At 41.5% G+C, this 24467-nt stretch overlaps 1 protein-coding gene across 1 annotated transcript in view; it reads right to left on the reverse strand.

The window, feature by feature from the left end:
- Nucleotides 1-24467, reverse strand: part of LOC133549419 (RNA polymerase II elongation factor ELL) — a 96174-nt gene that overhangs the window by 40349 nt on the left and 31358 nt on the right. Inside the window, exon 3 of the mRNA XM_061894802.1 lies at nt 1114-1241. Within this exon, the coding sequence (XP_061750786.1) occupies nt 1114-1241 (128 nt within the window). The remainder of the gene's footprint in view (nt 1-1113; nt 1242-24467) is intronic.

Raw genomic sequence — 24467 nt, forward strand, 5'->3', positions numbered from 1 at the left:
TCAAACACGAATCTTTCATCCTCGCTCAAATTAATGGGGAAATTGTCGTTTTCTCGGTCCGAATAGCACTTTTTGTTGGAGGCTCCCATTATAAACAATGTAAATATGTGAGGAGCCATCAACATGTGACGTCATCGTATGCGACTTCCGGTAGAGGCAGGGCTTTTCTCAGTAGCTAACTTTATCGTGGATGTTCTCTACTAAATCGTTTCAGCAAAAATATGGCAATATCGCGAAATGATCAAGTATGACACATAGAATGGACCTGCTATCCCCGTTTGAATAAGAAAATCTCATTTCAGTAGGCCTTTAACTGTCCATAATGGTTCTCCTCGTATGAATTCTTCATAACTCCAAACAACGTTTGTAAGTTTTACAATATAACTAAAACAATCATTACTCACTAAACTGTCCCATCTGTAGGAGTGTTTTCATGCATACAGTATTTGTACGTGCTATTGTAATGTAATTGTAATTGTAATTGTAATACGAGGGTATGTTTTCGTATTATTAAATTAAAATAGCATTATTTTTGTATTGTTTCAGTTACACAAATTCCTCAGTAAATTCACCAAAACGTCACTGTGGATTTAAGTCTGTTTAGCTGAATGGAGAGCTAGCTCCTGCTAAGGTCCATGAAGATGACTTCTGTTTTGTTTAATCAACCGTTTTACTGCCATGTCACAGGCACCGTTTGGAGACAATTAATGTATGTAAATAAACATTTACAAAATATTTCTGTATAAACAATGCATTTTACAACGTATAAATCTGCGGTTTATATTTCGGTGCGGTTAATATATGGAAAAATATTTTTCCCTGAAATGTATTGGGTGCGGCTGATATACCGATGCACTCTATTATCCGGAAAATATGATACTCTCATTAAATAACATCCCATGGATATTTTGCGGAAACTTTCCAACCATTTGCAACCCTGAAGTTGACCAACTAATACCGAATACATCTTTAGGGCTACTAAATACTCGTTTTTTTTTACTTCACAACCGGCTCTTTTAACTGTTTTCTATCTTTGATATGCATATTTTAGTCAAATGAATGCCTTGCTTCTATTTGGAAAGACGTTCTTTATGTGTAACGTGTGCTGCTTACCCTGAAACATACTGATGAATACAGTCGAAGCTGGACTGAGGCTTGTCCTTGCTGTCGCTGGATAGGTAGAAGGAGAAAACTCGGAATCCACCGGGAGATTCTGAAGTTGGAGTAGGGATCTTGATATACTGCGGGGAACAAAAGAGAACCGGGGTATTAGCTCGTTGACGTCAAAGAGAAGAACATGTTGGCAATGAGTGATTAAGTACACTGTCCATTGTGTGACATGTAAAAGCTGTAGTGTACATTCAACTTGCATAATGAGTATGTTTTGTTTTTCCCTGATGCTCTGTTTTTTAGTCATTTCATGCTAGTAAAAAAATGGAACTGAGTGAAACCAGCTCCTCCATAAAGAACCTCCCAGGTCAAGGATGACGACCTGTTGCAATTTCTAGGAGGAGCCTGGCTGAAAGGCAAAACATAACAATGGAGGATAAACCCACCCCCCGCCTTAAAAAAAAATAACAACTTGCGTCTTATCCTCGTTTATCATGGGCTGTCCATGCTTCCATGGCAACAGACGAGCCGGTGTGGTGAAGCCTATCTCTTGTCAGGGACACGTTACATTAGCGACCCAAAAACCTACTTCCACTAAAAGGAAGGTTCAGCTCAGAAAGTCATTACTGTGCAGGTAATCCGTCGTTCAGGCGGCTCTCGGCCGACACGGCCTACAGCTGTTTTTCAGTCTCATAAGTGGAGCGTATTTGTTTTCAGAATGCCCTACATTTAAGAAATCCCAATCATTATCATACATCTGTATGCAAGCTTATATTTGTGCTAATTGCTTGTATATTTCTATTTGCTCCTCTGTCACATCTCTTGTGTGTCGCTTCAATCCAGCAACCAAAAGGCACCTGAAGGCAAAAGCAGCACATGCGTTTTTAACTGCCGGGCTCAAGGAAAAACAAATGGCAGTAAGTGATTGATTCTAATCTGACTGGCTCAGGGCTCAGTGCCCCCTGGCAGATGTGGCAGGCAGGACTATGGCTGTCGCAAATGCCCAGTCATGCAGCAAAGCCATAAGCATGGAGCGGCGAGCCAATGAACAACGGCACCCCTCCTCCTCCTCGTGTCTGAAACCCAACGCATGCTATTTACCCTACACCCCCATCCGTCTCTCCTCCACCAGCATGGCCCGCCCATGTCAACATGGAACTCAAAGCAGGGTCACAGACACTTGAGACACACAGCTGACCATTAATTCTGACCTATTTCTGTCCGGACCTTCACATAAAGTGGTGTCTGCGTTGGGGTTTCGGCTAATTAAGAGCCATCAAAGTGCACATGACCAGGAGACGGGGGGGCTATGTCCTCGGGACGTACTGCTTTAAAAGTGAGGCAGGAGCTGTCTTGGCCACAATTAGAAGCAACAAGTTGCCGAAATGCTAATTAAACGCAATGGTGGCTTCTGGGTACACTTCTGGCCTAGTGTCACGGTGTCTCCTCTTTCTCAGTACAAGACCCCCACCCCTCAACCGTTGCACTCATCCCCCCCTCAGCCATCTATATGCAACCGTGCACACTTCACATTCTCATTCTAATCAATGTCACTCAGGTCAGACAGTTTAGAGGTTGCCCCCGTTTTATTCACAGCTTACCTCTCCAGCTTCATAACCATATGTCATTTAACCCATGAGGTCCCGAAGGACACGGCCGCGTAGCTTGACTGTAGAAATGTAGCTCTTTTAATAAGAGAAAGGATCTTTTTGCTTCTTGGTTAAAGCCATATTCTCCTCTTGTTGAGATTCAATGCAAACATAAGTGAGAATTTCAAATGTGTTATTAGGGCCAATAGGATATATTTGTATTCATCCCAAAATTGGGAAATGGTGTGGTTGCGGTGCAGATTTTTACATAAAGTAACAGAAGTAAAACACAATGAAAAACTACAAATGAGTAATGAATAAGGGTGCACAAAAAATGTATTCACATCGTGATTCTTACTCATCCCAATTCTAAATTGATTCATGGTTTTCAAAAATTGCTTTAAACATTTAAAAATAAAAAATAATTTAAAAAAATACATGTTTAGGCCATCTCCATGCACTCAGAAGGAGCTTTTCTAACCTGTAACCCATTTTGAAAGTGACGTTTGTACTTATTCAACCAAATAATACATTGCAAGAATGGGTTTGAGAATCGTGTTGAATCGATTGTGAATAGAATCGTCACCGCAGGAATTGGATTCACACCCCTAATAAATACTACTCATTGCGCACTAACGATTGCAAAATGTATAAATAAAAAGTAAAACCAAAATCTTCATACTTTAACTCAGGGCTCCCCAAATTATGACCCGCAGCGTCCAAAATCTGACCCGCGGGAAGTCCCGAGTTGAAAAAGAAATTAATTTGAAAAAATGTTAGAATCAGATGTACGTTATTATTTCCCGAGGGGAAATTTAGATTTTCATCACAATCCCTTTCAAGATCAGACAAACATTACAGGGAGAAAGAACAGGATCGCTGACAGGTCTGCCAACGTCCAACTTTTTTTTTTCCTTTTTAAAAAAATTATTTAAAAAAATCTGTCCTTTCTAATCTATTTTCCACCGCTTGTTACAGTTGGTGTCTCCTAGTCGCTCAGCCACATCATATTCTATAAAAAAGCATTTTCCCATCGATAACGTGACATCCTCGCGCTCGGAATATATATATATATATATATATATATATATATATATATATATATATATATATATATACACACATATGTATATATATATATATACATATGTATATATATATATATATATACATATGTATATATATATATATATATATACATATATATATATATATATATATACACACATATGTATATATAGTATATACATATATATATCTGTGATGAGGTGGCGGCGTTAACTCGTCCGATTAATCCCTAAAAATGATTGCGTTAATCATGGAAAACACAGATTAATCTCACAATTTATTTTGATTGCACATGCTACTTTAATTTAGCTGCAGGTGGTTTGCCTGAAAGGCGGATCCGATTGCTTAACCAAGGTGCAGAAATGAGAGAGGAGACTCCGATTGGTTTGCTTGCGGGAAAATTTTATCGAGAATTTACACCCCGCCGGTACTTAAATAAAACTGTTTCCAAGTTGTGAACAAATAAATGACATCCATTCAAGTAAAATATTTAAACAACATTTCCTGTATGACATTCGGACTATGTAATTTGTTTCAAAATATTAAGCTCTTTTTTTTTTAAGGTAATTTAAATTATGCACACAAGTAATTTCCCTGCGATTAATCGTCATTATTCAAAATGCAAAAGTGTGATTAATGTTTAATAGTTTGAAAGCACTAGTCATTATTATTATTATCATTATTATCATGTTGACACAACTTAAAACCAATTTACTTAGGTTAGACAAATTGCGTGACTGTAGTTGACACTCAGATCAGTGTGGGATACAATATGTTAGCTGCTCAGTTATATAATCACAAACATGGTTACGTAACAAAGTCTACTGGCTGGACTCTGAACAATGAAAAGGTTCAATGTTACAACTTTTAAACGAATGTGTGCCTTTACTTCTCACACTGAACTCTGTGGACTACTTCATCTGACACAAGCTTGTACAAAAACTTATATGTCTAACTTTTTTATTTGCATTACATCATGGTGTTAAAAAAATACCATAAAAACACTATTTTCAAAAGTCACAAAAATACACTTGGAAGACTGCGTTTGGGTGGCCTCTAGTCTGGGATGCACTTTGCTTTTTGTCCAAAATCAGCCAGGATAAGATCCAGTTTACCCGGGTTCCCAATGAGGATAAGAAAATAGATAAACTTTTAAAAATGTCAGACTTTATGTTGGAGAAAAAAAGTTTTAAAATTAGGATAAAGTTGAAATGTAAATACAAAGTAAACATTTTAATCAATCAATCAATTTTGCCTTCCCAAACCGCAACAACGTCCCCTGATCTGAACTCACATCCGGGCAAAGAAAAACTTATAACGCTGTGACTGTAACGTCTGTGTGGCATGGTGGCTGCCAAAGTTCATTCCCTCGTGGATGCGTCGAAACGTGAACACAGCAAGGTAAGGTTTAACAGATTTATTTAACAAAAAGGGAGCTCTGAACAGAAACACTGGAGCTAAAAAAAGGGTAAACAAAAGACGCTAGCATGAAAGCTAAGATGTACAAATAGACAAACTAAAATAGCACGAAGGCACACAAACAGGAAAAACAATACATCAGCATGTGAGCTGGAATAAACAAATGCAAAGCGTGTAAGCCCCGGAGAATAATGAAAAATTGCATGTGTGCAAAATGAGTGTAGCAGACGTACCGTTGCGTGAAAGCAAATTATGAACCCAGAAAGACTGAACAGAAAAGGCTGGCTTATATATGGCAGTAATCAAGGAGAAACAGGTGTGAGTAGAAAACGAGGAGCAGGTTAAACTAATGTGTAACCATGGAAACCAACAAAACAGGAACTAAGCAGGTGGAACGACGGAGTGACACAAAAACTGGAAGAATAAACAATAATATGGATCTTAACAGTGACACCATTGATGCCAAGTGGGTACAATTATTAAGTTGCTACATCAATAGATAATGTGCAAGTTATCAAATAGAAACAATTACAAGGGAAAAAAGTATTTAGAAAATTTAAATTAAAACAATTTTTTTAAGTATTAAATATTAAATTAAATATTCCGAGAAAAAAGAGTATTATGAGAGTAAAGGCAAAATTTGTGCAACAAAAGTGCTAAAAATGTTACTGAAATAGTCAGTATTTCAGAAATATATATTTTTTAATGAGTGAAAAAAAAAATACAAAATAAAATACCCGCTAAATAAATGTTTAAACTATAAACTTTAAGTTCTGATTTATGAGAAAAAAAAGTTAATGTGTGAATAAGGTTAAAAAAAAGTATTCATGTGCACGGGAACAGGTAATTATTAAACAAGAATTGTATTCAAATATTACAAAATAAAGTGTGGTATATGTGACAAAAACAACATGTTATGTGAATGTGATGCAATTCATGAGAAAACACTTAGAACTACCAGATGTTTATATATTCAAGATAATGCATGATGCGATGATTTTCTCTGTGATTCTCACCTCCATCTATTGATCTACTCTATCAATCTGTTACCTTACTAAAAGCATCAAGTACAAAAATGGCATGCATGCCGTTGTTGTCATGGTGTGTGTTAACATTTGAACACCACTAGATAATGAGGTGTACAAGCATCAGTGCTCATTTACGCAAAGAAGGCCAGTTGGATGACAGTTCCTCCATCCTGGAGCTGTTGCTAGATTGTCATACAGAAGGTGAGTCACAGAGCTCTGAGGTCTGATTCCCTACCTTCAGGCTGTGGGAGGGATCTGTTGGCGAAGGACTGCTCGGGACACATGATGGTCGAGAGTTTAAACATCTCTTCTGCTGACTCTTAGTAGGTTTGTTTATAAGACTGGAGATCAGGGTTTCAACGCACTTTTTCCTCTCCGGACCCTCCCTGGGACATTAAACTGACCGACACTTCTGGAGCAAAACAACAAATGAAGCTCGGAGTAAGTCGGACAAATTGTTTATACGCCACCACAATGGAGTCGGCAATCTTTCTGCCCTTCTGCTCTCAAAGTACTACGTTAGGTAACGTCTGATTGTTGGCGTAACACAACACACATTGACAATGGTCGGGTCTTAGTACACCACACACACGAAAGACCATAACAATTATAAACACACACCCTAGTTTTTGTGACACAAAGAGATGAAACCGAAGCCAAAAACATGAACAACCAGTAAATGAGTCATAGAGAGTACAAAGAGTAAAGTGTTGATTTGACATCTATTAACAGCTCGAAGATACACAGAGATCCAACTCTCTGACTGCTTGTGTCAACGGGAGGCACTGGAGCGTATCTGTTTACTTATACGTCTTAAAATCCACCGCACAACCCCTCTGGGTTGATATGTAAAACATGCTAATGTACTACATATATTTTCAAACTTCTAGAATAATTACCGCATTTACCGGCCTATAGAGCGCACCGGTATATAATCCGCACAGACTAAATTTTACAAGAAAAAATATATTTTCCATATTTTAGCCGCACTGGACTATTAGCCGCAGATATACAAATTGTGAAATTAGTTATTTACACAAAACTATTCTGTAATGTTATTTTACATACTTGAATTGTTTCCAAATGGTGTCTGTAACAGGGCAGTAAAACGGCTGATCAAACAAAGCAAAAGTCATCGTCATGGACCCACTTGCTGTGGATGCTAGCTCTCCAATCAGTTAAACACACTCAATATCGCCACGATGACGTTTTGGTGAATTTGCTGAAGAATTTGTGAAACTAAAACAACACAAAAAGAATGCCGTTGTAGTTAATAATACTAACACAGACGCTTTTTGTTTTAGTAATATTGTAAAATATTGTAAAATTTACGAATGTGCTTGGAGTGACGAATGAAGAAATCATACGAGTAGAACGCTATGAATGGCTGGTAGACGGAATGGTACTTGCACTTCCGGTTCAAAGCAGTAAACAGAAGGAAATGGTGTAGTGAGCGCCGTAAGTGCAGTGAGTAAACTCGTGCAAAAGATAGCGCCATAACACAAACAATGACACACCATTTCAATGTCTTTGTGGGAGTTTTTTGAAAATGTGTTGAATACAAAAAATTATGGTCGTTAGTGAAAAAGAAAATCCATCAATTAGCTGCATCGTTTTATAAGCCATAGGGTTAAAAAAAAGCGGCTTTATATATTTATTCACACACACACACACACATATATATATATATATATACATATATATATGTATATATATATATATATATATGTATATATACACAAATACAAATAGAGGGAGTAGATATTGAAAGGGTAAAAGAAACCAGATTTTTGGGAGTATTAATAGATGATAAAATGAACTGGAAATCTCATATACAAAACATACAACATAAGGTGGCAAAAAACATTTCAATAATGAATAAAGCAAAATATGTCCTGGGCCAAAAACCACTTTATATTCTCTATTGCTCGCTAGTGTTACCATATCTGAGTTATTGTGCAGAAATATGGGGAAACAACTACAAATGTGCGCTACATTCTTTAACTGTGTTACAAAAAAGATCAATTAGAATAATACATAACGTTGGATATAGAGAACATACAAACCCCTCATTTATTGAGTCAAAAATATTAAAGTTCGGTGATTTGGTAAAATTGCAAACAGCTAAATTGATGTACAAAGTAAATTATAACCTGCTACCAAAGAATATACAACAATTCTTCTCAACTAAAGAAGAGAAATATAACCTTAGAGGAAAATCTAATTTAAAACATTTGTATGCACGTACAACACTTAAAACCTTTAGCATGTCAGTATGTGGAATTAAATTATGGAAAGGATTAAGTAAAAAAGTTAAACATTGTACAGATATGATCTAGTTTAAGAGGCATTTCAAATTAATAGTGCTTACAAAGTACAAAGAAGAAGAATTATGAGAAACACTTTCAACCTTATTGAAAATAAGATATTCTTCATCTCAGTATGTTAATAATGACTGAATTAATTACGTACATGTTACAAAACTGTTGTGTTACTCATTCACGGATGTCATTTTGCTATTTTGATATTTTGCTGTACTCCTCTCTGAGCTGCAACCTTATCGTGGTAAAGGAGTTTGCGTGTCCCAATGATCCTAGGAGCTATGTTGTCCGGGGGCATAAAGCCCCCTGGTAGGGTCTCCCAAGGCAAACAGGTTCTAGGTGAGGGATCAGACAAAGAGCAGCTCGAAGACCTTTATGAAGAAGAAACATCATGGACCCAGATTTCCCTCGCCCGGACGCGGGTCACCGGGGCCCCCCTCTGGAGCCAGGCCCGGAGGTGGGGCACGATGGCGAGCGCCTGGTGGCCGGGCCTGTTCCCATGGGGCACAGCCCGAAGAGGCAACGTGGGTCACCCCTCCAATGGGCTCACCACCCATAGCAGGGGCCATAGAGGTCGGGTGCATTGTGAGCTGGGCGACAGCCGAAGGCAGGGCACTTGGCGGTCCGATCCTCGGCTACAGAAGCTAGCTCTTGGGACGTGGAACGTCACCTCACTGGGGGGAAAGAGCCTGAGCTAGTGCGCCAAGTTGAGAAGTTCCGGCTGGATATAGTCGGACTCACTTCGACGCACAGCAAGGGCTCTGGAACCACTTCTCTCGAGAGGGACTGGACCCTCTTCCACTCTGGCGTTGCCGGCAGTGAGAGGCGACGCCAGCCTGTACGTTGGAGTTCAACCCGGTGGACGAAAGGGTAGCCTCCCTCCGCCTTCGGGTGGGGGGACGGGTCCTGACTGTTGTTTGTGCTTATGCACCAAACAGCAGTTCAGAGTACCCACCCTTTTTGGAAACGCTCGAGGGAGTACTGGAAAGTGCTCCCCCGGGTGATTCCCTTGTCCTACTGGGAGACTTCAACGCTCACGTTGGCAACGACAGTGAAACCTGGAGAGGCGTGATTGGGAAGAATGGCCGCCCGGATCTGAACCCGAGTGGTGTTTTGTTATTGGACTTTTGTGCTCGTCACAGTTTGTCCATAACAAACACCATGTTCAAACATAAGGGTGCCCATATGTGCACTTGGCACCAGGACACCCTAGGCCGCAGTTCCATGATCGACTTTGTAGTTGTGTCATCGGATTTGCGGCCTCATGTTATGGACACCCGGGTGAAGAGAGGGGCGGAGCTTTCTACCGATCACCACCTGGTGGTGAGTTGGCTGCGATGGTGGGGGAGGATGCCGGACAGACCTGGGAGGCCCAAACGCATTGTGAGGGTCTGCTGGGAACGTCTGGCAGAGTCTCCTGTCAGACAAAGTTTCAATTCCCACCTCCGGAAGAACTTTGAACATGTCACGAGGGAGGTGCTGGACATTGAGTCCGAGTGGACCATGTTCCGCACCTCTATTGTAGAGGCGGCAGATCGGAGCTGTGGCCGCAAGGTAGTTGGTGCCTGTTGGGGCGGCAATCCTAAAACCCCTTGGTGGATACCAGCGGTGAGGGATGCCGTCAAGCTGAAGAAGGAGTCCTATCGGGTCCTTTTGGCTCATAGGGCTCCGGAGGCAGTGGACAGGTACCGACAGGCCAAGCGGTGTGCAGCTTCAGCGGTCGCGGAGGCAAAAACTCGGACATGGGAAGAGTTCGGGGAAGCCATGGAAAACGACTTCCGGACGGCTTCGAAGCGATTCTGGACCACCGTCCGCCGCCTCAGGAAGGGGAAACAGTGCACTATCAACACCGTGTATGGTGCGGATGGTGTTCTGGTGACCTCGACTGCGGATGTTGTGGATAGGTGGAAGGAATACTTCAAAGACCTCCTCAATCCCACCAACACGTCTTCCTATGAGGAAGCAGTGCCTGGGGAGTCTGTGGTGGACTCACCTATTTCTGGGGCTGAGGTCGCTGAGGTAGTTAAAAAGCTCCTCGGTGGCAAGGCCCCAGGGGTGGACGAGATCCGCCCGGAGTTCCTTAAGGCTCTGGATGCTGTGGGGCTGTCTTGGTTGACAAGACTTTGCAGCATCGCGTGGACATCGGGGGCGGTACCTCTGGATTGGCAGACCGGGGTGGTGGTTCCTCTCTTTAAGAAGGGGGACCGGAGGGTGTGTTCCAACTATCGTGGGATCACACTCCTCAGCCTTCCCGGTAAGGTTTATTCAGGTGTACTGGAGAGGAGGCTACGTCGGATAGTCGAACCTCGGATTCAGGAGGAACAGTGTGGTTTTCGTCCTGGTCGTGGAACTGTGGACCAGCTCTATACTCTCGGCAGGGTTCTTGAGGGTGCATGGGAGTTTGCCCAACCAGTCTACATGTGCTTTGTGGACTTGGAGAAGGCATTCGACCGTGTCCCTCGGGAAGTCCTGTGGGGAGTGCTCAGAGAGTATGGGGTATCGGACTGTCTTATTGTGGCGGTCCGTTCCCTGTACGATCAGTGCCAGAGCTTGGTCCGCATTGCCGGCAGTAAGTCGAACACATTTCCAGTGAGGGTTGGACTCCGCCAAGGCTGTCCTTTGTCACCGATTCTGTTCATAACTTTTATGGACAGAATTTCTAGGCGCAGTCAAGGCGTTGAGGGGTTCCGGTTTGGTAACCGCAGGATTAGGTCTCTGCTTTTTGCAGATGATGTGGTCCTGATGGCTTCATCTGACCGGGATCTTCAGCTCTCGCTGGATCGGTTCGCAGCCGAGTGTGAAGCGACCGGAATGAGAATCAGCACCTCCAAGTCCGAGTCCATGGTTCTCGCCCGGAAAAGGGTGGAGTGCCATCTCCGGGTTGGGGAGGAGACCCTGCCCCAAGTGGAGGAGTTCAAGTACCTAGGAGTCTTGTTCACGAGTGAGGGAAGAGTGGATCGTGAGATCGACAGGCGGATCGGTGCGGCGTCTTCAGTAATGCGGACGTTGTACCGGTCCGTTGTGGTGAAGAAGGAGCTGAGCCGGAAGGCAAAGCTCTCAATTTACCGGTCGATCTACGTTCCCATCCTCACCTATGGTCATGAGCTTTGGGTCATGACCGAAAGGATAAGATCACGGGTACAAGCGGCCGAAATGAGTTTCCTCCGCCGTGTGGCGGGGCTCTCCCTTAGAGATAGGGTGAGAAGCTCTGCCATCCGGGAGGAACTCAAAGTAAAGCCGCTGCTCCTTCACATCGAGAGGAGCCAGATGAGGTGGTTCGGGCATCTGGTCAGGATGCCACCCGAACGCCTCCCTAGGGAGGTGTTTAGGGCACGTCCAACCGGTAGGAGGCCACGGGGAAGACCCAGGACACGTTGGGAAGACTATGTCTCCCGGCTGGCCTGGGAACGCCTCGGGATCCCCCGGGAAGAGCTAGACGAAGTGGCTGGGGAGAGGGAAGTCTGGGTTTCCCTGCTTAGGCTGTTGCCCCCGCGACCCGACCTCGGATAAGCGGAAGATGATGGATGGATGGATGGATATTTTGCTGTAAAGTTCAGTGAATGAATGTATATATTTGTGGGCGCTCTGACGTGGGAAAGGGGTAGGATTAAACAAACTTTGCGTCTTCCTACTCCTTTTCGGACATGATGTATTGTGTATTGTGAAATGATGAAATTGCTTGATGTATAATGTTGTTGGTATGTCATGTTCGAAATAAACTAAGAAAAGAAAGAAAGAATATCGGTTATCGGTCCCCTTGACAACTCTACTAGTAATTGGTCCAAGTCAGTCAGACTTACGGGTGTCCAACTTTGGGACTGAACAGTAGGTGTGCATTTTGTAACAAATTGTCACCGTTTTTTGTGTTGCAGTTCAGGAGTAGAAGATTACACAAAATACATATTCGTAGAGCTGCAGCGATTTAACAATCGAGTAATCTATCAATGAGTTTGTTCCATTAATCAGATAAAACCGACTTTTTAGACTCAATGCGTATTTTAGAAAAAATATTTAAAATCGCGACAGTGCGGCGTCTTCAGTAATGTGGACGCAGTATTGATCTGTTGTGGTGAAGAAGGAGCTGAGCCGGAAGGCAAAGCTCTCAATTTACCGGTCGATCTACGTTCCCATCCTCACCTATGGTCATGAGCTTTGGGTTATGACCGAAAGGACAAGATCACGGGTACAAGCGGCCGAAATGAGTTTCCTCCGCCGGGTGGCGGGGCTCTCCCTTAGAGATAGGGTGAGAAGCTCTGCCATCCGGGAGGACCTCAAACTAAAGCTATATGAGGGTGGTTCAGGCATCAGGTTAGGATGCCACCCGAACGCCTCCCTAAGGAGGTGTTTCGGGCATGTCCGACCGGTAAGAGGCCACGGGGAAGACCCAGGACACGTTGGGAAGACTGTCTCCCGGCTGGCATGGGAAAGCCTCGGGATCCCCCGGAAGGAGCTGGACGAAGTAGCTGGGGGGAGGGAAGGCTGGGCTTCCCTGCTGAGGCTGCTGCCCTCGCGACCCGACCTCGGATATGCGGAAGAAGACGGATGGATGGATGGATGGAGCCATGTGTGCAAATGGTTCTAGCCTATCATAACATTTGCTTAAATGAAACTTATGCTGGATTTAGTTTTTTGGACCTATACATACAAAGGTCGTCGGTTCAATCCCTGAGCTCGCGGTCTTTCTGTGTGGAGTTGGTATGTTTTTCCCCGTGACTGTGTGGGTTCCCTCTCAGCACTTCGGCTTCCTCCCACCTCCAAAGACATGCACTTGGGGATAGGTTGATTCCATCCATCCATCCATTTTCTACCGCTTATTCCCTTTTGGGGTTGCGGGGGGCGCTGGCGCCTGTCTCAGCTACAATTGGCAACACTAAATGGTCCCTAGTGTGTGAATGTGAGTGTGAATGTTGTCTGTCTATGTGTTGGCCCTGCGATGAGTTGGCGACTTGTCCAGGGTGTGCATCACCTTCCACCCAACGCAGTTGAGACTCCAAAAGGAACAAGCGGTAGAAAATGGATGGATGGATAGATATTCTGCCTGCCATAACCTTTTTATCTAACAAATGCACATACTCAACATTGAAAATGCTCTTTTAAAATGTGTCCATTAATAATAACAAAACAACGGCACCCACACACCACCGCTAATTGTAGCAGCCGTGCAGAAACTATGTCTGCGTATTTAAAGTTTTGTCCGGATTTGACAATTCTTATTAGTTACACCCATTAAACAATTTATCGATGCAATAATATAAATCAAAGCTTTTTTCTATTCATTGCAGGCCTATATTGTTGTGTGAAAAAATTAGCACGCCCACAATCATTAGAGGTAGGAATCATTGAACACCTCACGATTTCATTCGATTCTGATTCTTGGGCGGACGATTCGATTCAGAATCGATTCTTAATCAACACAATGTTCCTAATACAGTATTTAATATAGGGCTGGGCGATATATCGATAAAGGCGATTTTTTGCGGGTTTGTCTATGTGTGATATAGAAAATGACTATCGTAATATTTGAGTATACGTTCTCACGCAGTTGTTTTTAGCTGCGGGCATTACACTACAGGCTCTTCCCACTCTTTCTTGTGTCTCCTTCTCACAGACAGCAAGCGCACAAACTTACATACATTACAAACTGTCACGTCATACGTCACATACATATACGCCCTCACGGAGCAGAGAGGTAGCAGCGTGGCTAACGTTAGCTCTGATGCTAGCGGAGTGTTGCGAGCGGTAAAACGAGAGAAAGAAGGTGCGAATCTGGTAACAAATGAAGGAAGTATTAATTCCCAAGAAAAACAGCAGGGGGTCCATCGTCTGGCGGTGGTTCGGCTTCAAGCGGGAATATGTCGAATCGACAACTTTAATTTGTCAAGTGTGGGGCACAAGCGTTGCTACTAAAAGTAGCATTACTGCTAATATGTAGCATCATTTGAAAAGTCATCGGCTAATAACTGTTTAATAAATATAGTTTTGGCCAATTGACTTAGTTGTGATTTCCTTCTCTGCATGAAAGTTTAAAATGAGCATATATCAATGCAGTATGAAGAAGAATGTTTTAATGTAGACACATACAATCATCATACTGCTGTGATTATATGTATCAAGTGTTAATTCAAGACTAAGGCAAAATACCGAGATGTACAGTATATTGCGATATGGCCTAAAAATATCAAGATATTAAAAAAAGGCCATATCGCCCAGCCCTATTTTAATATAAAATTTAAAAGTACCACTGATAGTCACACACACACTAGGTGAGGTGAAATTACCCTCTGCATTTGAGTCATCCCCTTGTTCCACTCTCTTTCAAGTGAGGGGAGTAGTGAGCAGCAGCATTGGCCGCGCTCCAGAATAATTTTGGTGATTTAACCCGCGATTCCAACCCTTGGTGCTGAGTGCCAATCAGGGTTATAATGGGTCCCATTTTTATAGTCTTTGGTATGACTCGGCTGGGGTTTGAACTCACGACCTACCGATAAATCATGATAAAACTTTAGAGTTATAGTTTACATTAGTTCCTCTTGCTGCGGACGTTAGACTTGTACGCACAGTGTTGGCCTACAAAACATATTTTTAAAATGTATTTAAAAAATGTATTTATAAACATCACAGAATGGCAATCAATCTAATAAAAGAAAATAGAGCAACTCGAACCCAATGCCATCTTTATATTATTTACTAAGTAAAATAAACACAATTTATAAAGCAATTTAGAAGACATACTATACAATACTAAAAAAAAACACATAATAAAAGCAGCAAGATCAGTAATAATTAGGGGTGTAACAGTACGTGTATTTGTATTGAACCGTTTCGGTAAGGGGGTTTCGGTTCGGTACGAGGGTGTATCGAACGAGTTTGTAACCTAAAGTCTTAGCAAGCTGCTCTGCTTTCTGCCTCTGTCTGAGCAGTGAGCACCCAGCATTGTCCCGCCCACACAACCATCTGATTGGTTACATACAAAGCCAATCAGCAGTGTATATTCAGAGCAATGTAACAGCCAATCAGCAGTGCATATTCAGAAAGCATGGAGTTAGTGCTCCCGCGTCGAGATGAGCAGATATGTGTCTAGCAGGTGAGCAGCGGACATCGTACACTCCCCAAAATATAAAAAACACGTCCCAGTCACAAATATTACAAACATCACTATGAGCCCGTTGACCTTCTAGAAACTTAAACTGCAGCTCAGCTCACTCATAGTTGAGGTGAAGGCTAATTAGCTTTTAGCGTTACGTTAGCTCATTTCACTGTGTGCGTGTGAGTGTGTGTGCATGTGTGTGTGTATAATAAAAGTCAACTACAGACTTCCCAAATGCTGTAATAAATGAAGCATGACGAGTTGGCTTGAAACTGTCTAATGTTGCACTTTTTATATGTAGAAGAAAGGCTTTGTCATTTTATTTAATCAAAGCAACAACTTGAGGCAGTTTAATGTGGATTAACGTGGGCCGAATTATTATAATGTTCTCAATGTTAAAAGGATAAAGCCATTGTTTTCAAATTTGGTAAATAAATAACCAAAAAATTTATATTTTGTTGTTTTCTTACTGTACCGAAAATGAACCGAACCGTGACCTCTAAACCAAGGTACGTACCGAACCGAAATTTTTGTGTACCGTTACACCCCTAGTAATAATAACAATAATAATGGCAATAATAATACCATTAATTTTGTTAAATGTTTTTCCAAAAACTGATTCTTAAAAAATAAAAACAATTCTCTTTTTTAATCAATTTTCAAAAATTGTGAATCGATTTAGAATCGGATTGAACAAAAACTGAGGTTGGGATGTCCATTTATTTTTTGGAGCACCCCTAATAATTATTAAAATGTTTTATATTTCAGTCATTACTGGATTTGGGTCCACATTGCCAATGCTGTATGCAGTGTTTCTCCTTATGTTGCCGTCCCTGAGATATGCAAATGAGGCGTATTTGTCCAGCTCGGTATGAGGGAGAGAATTCATTAAAAGGCTTAGTCTCTGCTGTGTCCTAATTACGAGTGTGCAAATTTAATCTGATGATTAATTGCTGAGAGACGAGCTTAATGGCGTATTAGCAACATCAGGGTGTATTATTAACATGAGGCACTTTCGCAATAAAAGTGAGTGGCACGCGTGTCGCAATGCCACCCGCCGTGTGGCCGTTGGGACGGTTCGTGACGGGGCATGCGGTGATCCTAGCATCATGACTCCCCCCGCCACGAGGAGCAAGAAGTCTGATACAATAACTGCTTCTGTGGCCCCCGGCCCGGCCACATCTGCTCCTCCGGGCGCGTTCTGTGTTTGGAGATGTCAAATACTTTCAAGGCGTCGTAAGGTGTGAACTGGACTGGAACAGAAAACCGCGGTGGGGGAATCGGGTATGGGGGGGATGCGCTGCTCAGCGGTCGAATCAGGACAAAGGGCGCTGATGTCCTTGTTAAAATAAAAATGTCCATCTTTAAGTCCCTGAGCATATTAAAAACAGCTCACCTTGATGGGGTTAAACAGAGTTTTCTAACCCGTTTAAGCGAGAAGGGCTTCACTAAGGGGATCTTCTTTTTTCATTTCTTGTGCTTTGGCAGGCATAGATGACAGGATAGTTTTATTATCAGACTGAAGCCAAGCAGGCACAGTTCCCAGCGCTGCTCTCTGGCATGGCGGGCCTAGGATACGTGGTTCTGCTGTGAAGTCCTCTTGCCCTGGTCTGTACTCACACTGGTCCCCATTGTGTTCTCATCGGAGCCTACACAGCAATAGCTGCCCGTCTTTTGTTCTAGCGTCTTCCCCCCACAAGGCTGAGTGCGATGGCCTGTCGGCTGGCCTGGATTATTCATGAACAGCGGGGACGTGTGGCTGTGTGTCTTTGGGGGGTAAAGGGAGGGGTTTTTGTGTATATGTGTGTGTGTGTGTGTGTGTGTGTGTGTGTGTGTGTGTGTGTGTGTGTGTGTGTGTGTGTGTGTGTGAGGGGTGGCTTCCAGTAAAGCCAGTGCATGAGGGTTGGCCCTAAATAGTCTTTCTTTAGGAATGTGCCACGCAGGGGAGAAGAGGAGGAGGATGACTTGAGGTTAATTCCTAGCTGATTCCTTCTCCCCTGTAGAACTACAAGTGCAGTGGCATCATCTGTCATTATCAAACTCAAGTTCAGCTGCTGGTTTTAGGGGTCAATCACACTGGACTGTTATGGGTTATTGTAGTACCGTATTTTTCGGAGTTTAGGAAACACCGGATTATAAAGCCCACTGTCAATGAGCGGGTCTATTCAATGTCAATATTCATATCTATTTACTTCGACAATCTTCTCCCCGTCATCTTTGTTGTACCCCTACTTTTAGCACTTCCATGCAACAGATAAAAGTTAGAACTAGTGTTTTCCCGATACCAATATTTTGGTACCAGTACCAAAATTATTTCGATACTTCTCAGTACATTTCTAAATAAAGGGGACTACAAAAAAATTGCATTATTGGATTTATTTTAACACAACATCTTAGGGTACATTAAACATATGTTTCTTATTGCAAGTGTGTCCTTAAATAAAGTAGTGAACGTACTAGACAACTTTTCTTTTATTAGTAAGTAAGCAAACAAAGGCTCCTAATTTAGCTGCAGACATATGCAGTAACATATTGAGTCATTTTCCATTCCATTATTTTGTCAAAATTATTAAGGACAAGTGGTACAAAATTAATTATTAATGTACTTCAGGGTTTCCCACACATTCATTTATTTCTGGTGGCCCGCCACGAAAGAATTACGGCCGCCACAAATAAAAAAATAAATAAATAAAAAAACAAAAAAAATAGTATTTTTTTTTTTGTTTGTTTTTTTGTTTTTTTGGCTTTTGACTTGCTCGACCGCTCATAAAAGCAATGGGACTCCGTCTGTGAATGGCGCTTGTAGTTACATATTATAGACATATGTAAATAGTATATAAATATGGATATAAATATGTACACAAAGTTTTGTAATTATATTCCAACTCCGCGTTCTTCTTGGTCTTCCCCAACCTCTAATAACCGTGATATGAAATGTTCATATTGTTACATCCCTAACTGTACATCACATTCACAAAAACAAAGACAGAGGACGAGGCAGTTGTTGCATTTACTGCACCTCGCGAGACGCTTTGATTCCGTAGCACAAATTCACAAACCAAACAAGTCTTTACACCCCTATCCTGGATAATACCAAAACCATCTTTCAAATACCATTCGTTGATCAGAATCAGAATCAGAAATGCTTTAAAGGCCTACTGAAATGAGATTTTCTAATTTAAACGGGGATAGCAGATCTATTCTATGTGTCCTACTTGATCATTTTGCGATATTGCCATATTTTTGCTGAAAGGATTTAGTAGAGAACATCCACGATAAAGTTCGCAACTTTTTGTCGCTAATAAAAAAGCCTTGCCTGGACCAGAAGTAGCAGACGATGTGCGCATGACGTCACGGGTTGTGGAGCTCCTCACATCCTCACATTGTTTACAATCATAGCCACCAGCAGCGTGAACGATTCGGACCGAGAAAGGGACGATTTCCCTATTAATTTGAGCGAGGATGAAAGATTTGTGGATAAGCATAGTGAGAGTGAAGGATAAGAGAAAAAAAAAAGAAAGTCAAGGGCAGTGGGAGTGATTCAGATGTTAAACACATTTACTAGGATAATTCTGGAAAATCCCTTATCTGCTTATTATGTTACTACTGTTTTAGTGAGATTATATGGTACCTGAAAGTTGGAGGGGTGTGGCCACGGGTGTGGTGACCGCCAGTGTCTCCGGTGGGAGGAGGTAAGAGAGTCCGCAGCTGCAGGAGGACGCAAGCTCTGCTCATGTCTACGGTAAAAGCCGAGTTATTACCACAATTTTTTCACTGAAACCTGCCGGTTGACATGTGGTCGGGAACCATCTTCGCTTGACCACTCTGTTCCATAGTAAAGCTCCACCTTCGGGAATCAATCGATCAATGTTTATTTATATAGCTCTAAATCACAAATGTCTCAAAGGACTGTACAAACCATTACGACTACGACATCCTCGGAAGACCCCTCAAAAGGGCAAGGAAAACTCACACCCAGTGGGCAGGGAGAATTCACATCCAGTGGGATGCCAGTGACAATGCTGACTATGAGAAACCTTGGAGAGGACCTCAGAAGTGGGCAACCCCCCCCCCTCTAGGGGACCGAAAGCAATGGCTGTCGAGCGGGTCTAACATGATACTGTGAAAGTTCAATCCATAGTAAACAAGGAAACACCGGCTGTGTTTCTGTTGCTAAAGGCAGCTGCAATACACCGCTTTCCACCTCCATCTTTCTTCTTTGACTTCTCCATTATTAATTGAACAAATTGCAAAAGATTCAGCAACACAGATATCCAGAATACTGTGTAATCATGCGATTAAAGCAGATGACTTTTAGCTGTGATCGGTGCTGGAAGAACATGTCCGCTACAACCGATGACGTCACGCGCACGCGTCATCATACGTTTTCAACAGGATAATTTGCGGGAAATTTAAAATTGCAATTTAGTCACCTAAACCGGCCGTATTGGCATGTGTTGCAATGTTAATATTTCATCATTGATATATAAACTATCAAACTGCGTGGTCGGCAATAGTGGGTTTCAGTAGGCCTTTAATAATCCCCTGTAAACAAGGGCTAAAAATATACATGCATAAATACTGATAAGTCTTTCTGTGGTCCACCGTTGTTGTTTCCAGTGTGCCACACAAATGCATGAACTTTTATTAATTTCCAGTGCTTCACACATTTTGACCTAATTTCATCTTTTTTGGCTTCAACCATAACATTGTTTTTATTCATTTTAGTCTTGTGTAAGACAAACACACAGGGGTCAAATCAATAAATCCTATTCACTGACGACAGACCTCGGACTAAAAACAGCGTATACACGCTCCACATCTCAATTATGTTTTGAAATCGCGCTTTCAGTCAGCCGGACTGGATGCGGTGGCTCCAGTGCTGGAGGATCTTTTGGAAGGGGGGTTGGTGGAGGCAGAGGAGCAGGGAGAAGAAGGAGTGGGGGCGGCGGTGGCGCTGGTTGTGCAAGGATATGGGGATGGGCAACTGTCGAGCATCCCCCAAGGTACTGGCTTGTTATGCCAAGCAGAATCAGTCTTCCTCTAAGAAGCCGAGGCTAATCTGTCAACCTCAACAACCGCTTTACCATCCTCCACCACCCCCTGTCTTTACTGTAGGTGACACAGGGACAGAGGCCAAAAATCTTCACTTTTATGGCACGAAAGACATGATCTTCTCTCGCTGCAGTTGGAATATTTTGTTTGAAAAATCAACAGTTTTCTTAATAGCATTCCCATCAGCTGTGTCTGAACTAATTGTTTTTGCATAGTGGCAGTTGGGAATTCCCTTTCCACTACTTTTTCTTTTTTCTAGCTCAGATGCAAGGACAATACCGCGCTTCCCTTGTTGATACCTTGTTATTTCCTACAAGCCCACAAACCACTTGGAACACAGTGTTATACTTTTCTCTCCACGCAAAAATGGCTGCAATCCTTTAACTGTTTACAGGTTTTGAGTTTGCTGGGATGAGAACGTTTGCTTGACCCTGACTGACTTGCAGAGAGGGACGGGAAAATCCAAAACGTCTAGTATGATGCACAGTAATGTCTAACACAGGAATGCGGAGGCAGTGGAAACAGACGCTCTGTCTGGGTTTCAATTGTTACTTGTCACACGCATTAAAGGGGAACTACACTTTTTTTGGCAATTTTGTCTATCATTCCCAATCCCTATGTGAGACAACAACATGTTTAAATGTTTTTTATGCATTCTAACTTGTAATAAACAGCATTTATGAGGCGGCTTACAATGCAGCTAATGGGAGAACACTATTCTGCTCATAAAGCCCACTAAATAACCATCCAAAAACCACTTACAATACTCAATTTACATCTCGTGACCCTAATATTAAGGATTTTGTTATTATAAGCGCAAACGCAGACAACCTATCGCTATCTTACACTGCTATATTGACTTATTGTGCCGTTGACCTGCTGCAGCATCGCCTCTAAGTTGGTAAAAGTTAATTCTTGATTATAAATCATGTCTTTCACCTGGATAGCAGAAGGTTGTGGCCATAAACTAAGAAGTTGGTCGACTTGAAGACATGAAAAGACACTTGTTTTTTATAAACCCTGCTTGAGGATTATGATTAATTCTTCATCCAAAGTGAAACAATGTTAACATCCTATTAGTCAGCGTCCCAATGATAGCAGATATTGTACAGTAGGCGATTGTTTTATTTTGTTCGTAGTTTATATTTCTTGCTCAGCACTTAGCAATACTACTACATAATGCTTAGTGTTTCACTAATAATGCTTAGTGTTTCTGTTTAGCACTAAAACTTGTATTTCAACCTTTTCTATAATCAGACTAAAATATATACAAGTTTCTGGATCATAATTGTCCCAAAGTAGTGCTGTCTTTCATGAAGTTATCTCCCATGATTAGTAGTGATGTTGTCAAAGGAAAAGCGAACGCTGTGATGCGTCTAGGAAATACATATGCTGCCGTTAGCTTAAAAAGAGCAAAAAACGTAAATACCACGTTACAACATTACATATATACTTATAACGTGTATATATAAAACCTTGATAGAGGTAATTGAAGGTTTTTTCCTGAGCGCTGTATAGGGCTCGAAAGAGCATGTGATTTTGCAATGCATTCTGGGGGCTGGGTAGCCATTGTTGCTTTTTTTTTTACATGGCTGTACTCAACTAATGGTATTGTGAGAGGAAGCAACAAACTACATTAAAATGAATCTCACAAAATATAAAAAATATTGGAGCTGTACCAAAAGAAACTGAACCATGTTCCCAAGGCTCGCCACCTTAAAAAAAATAAAATTGATGGAACTGATCCATACGAGCACGTCCAATAGACAAGTTTTGAGCAAGCTGCCTAACGTGTTCTTTATTCTGATCGTCAACGTTGTCAGTTTTTATACAGGTCAAACATTTCGGAACGCGAAGTCGATAAAGGCTCACGGACTAGCCAACTCTGGGTGTGCAAGACTTCAGAATTTTACATCAAAAAATAAAAAAACTGTCGAACCTTCAGAGGTAAATCAACACGACGTGTCTATTGGAAAATTTTGTTTCAAACTAAAGATATTTCAAGTCTGAAACACGCTGTGTGTTAATGTGGGAAATATTTAAAGCCTTCTGAGTTATTGATCTATGAATACGGGTTTTGTTTTTTTCCCAAATCCTGTACGCTGTTCATAACCCGCAACTAACTTAGCTTAGCTGAGCGACTAAAGCTAACGCTAGCATCCCACTAAATGCTACGTGTGCAACAGAATGAAATATGCTTAGATTCAAACTAACCACTGCAAAAAATGCTGTAAACAAAGTCTCACCATTTTTTTTTTCCTGAAGCTATCGTGACAACCATTGTGGCATTGTGTGCTTTTTAGGTCGCAACTTTGCACCGTGCTTGGAGGTCTTGCCTTCGGCCATGTAAATAATACAATCACAGGCCGGCAAGAACCACAATGCATTGCATTTCCACATCACACTTTTGAGCCCTATAGGCGGAATAGAGCGATTACCATTAGCTCCATTGTTTGCTGACTTTTGCAAACATTTATTTACTAGTTAGAATGCATACAAAAAAAGAATGTGTCTCTTGTCTCACATCAGGATTGTGACTGATAGGAAAAGTTTTAATAAAGTGCAGTTCACCTTTAAGAGTAGATCACGTTTAAATACAAACTTTGAATTTGTCAACGAAAAATACAAGAAGTCTTTTTAAAATAAAAATGTCAGGACTTTTCTACATTAATTTTAAGGCTTGTTAATGCATAAACTCACCTGAAAGACTACTTAAAAACTTTACCTAATAGAGTATTGGAAATCTTTTAATTGACTGCATAATTGTCTCAATAATGCTTTAGTTGCACATTTTTATCATATGAAAACACCAGCTTATACCGATCAGTATTGGCCAATTTCTGTGAAAATATGAGCTACCAATCCCGATTTAATGCTTTTCAATCACAGAAACTGTTCCCCTCCATGTTTTTTTTTCATTTTTTAACCCCCGGCTGGTGGCTACCAGCTAACTCTCCATACACAGTGTGAAGCCGCTCTGCTGAGGTAATAATCATCACCTCCATTGCAGCAAATAAACTATATTAATTACAAGTACCATAATCACTGTAGGACAATGCTAATCATGTTACACACCGAGGAAGTGCAAAAGAGGCAGAGAAGATAATATGCAGATCGCTACCCGCTAATCTGGCTTGAAATAACATAAGAAATAAATGCATATTTTAGTTTAGTTTAGTTTAGGAAGTGTAAATGGAACCACGTTACAGCAGAAAGTAAGCTGTTATTAACAAGAAATCAACAAGTAGATTAATAACACTCTAGAGAGAGGATAGTATAACAGTGCTCAATTCCTGTGTAGTAGCGATTGACAAAACGGTAGTGTCAATACCAAGGGTAGAATCAGTAAATGATCGAGACTGGAATGATTAAATCTATAATTTTCCATGCATTCATTTAATTATTGTGTACTGTTGACTTTATGTTGCTTAAACGATTGTATGTAATCAAAGTGATATACCTTGTTTTTCGGACTATAAGTTGCAGTTTTTTTCATACTCCGGCGCGACTTATGTTTGAAATTTTTAACACTTTACCGTGAAATATCAAATAATATTATTTATCTCATTCGCAGAAGAGACGAAGAAAATGTAAGCAATCGTCACACACACGTCAACCAATAAGTATTTGGCGGGGGAGGGTCATGGCAGAAGTGCATTGTGGGTCATGGAATGCTAACTGCTATATGCTACTGCCATAGCTAAAAAAATTGATAATTTCATCGTTGGCTGCAACTTATAAAAACTGAAAAGGGCTGAAGAAAAATGGCACCGAAAGGAAATCATGTACT

This window comes from Nerophis ophidion, linkage group LG03 (assembly GCF_033978795.1).
Source record: "Nerophis ophidion isolate RoL-2023_Sa linkage group LG03, RoL_Noph_v1.0, whole genome shotgun sequence".
Classification (NCBI taxonomy): Eukaryota; Metazoa; Chordata; class Actinopteri; order Syngnathiformes; family Syngnathidae; genus Nerophis; species Nerophis ophidion.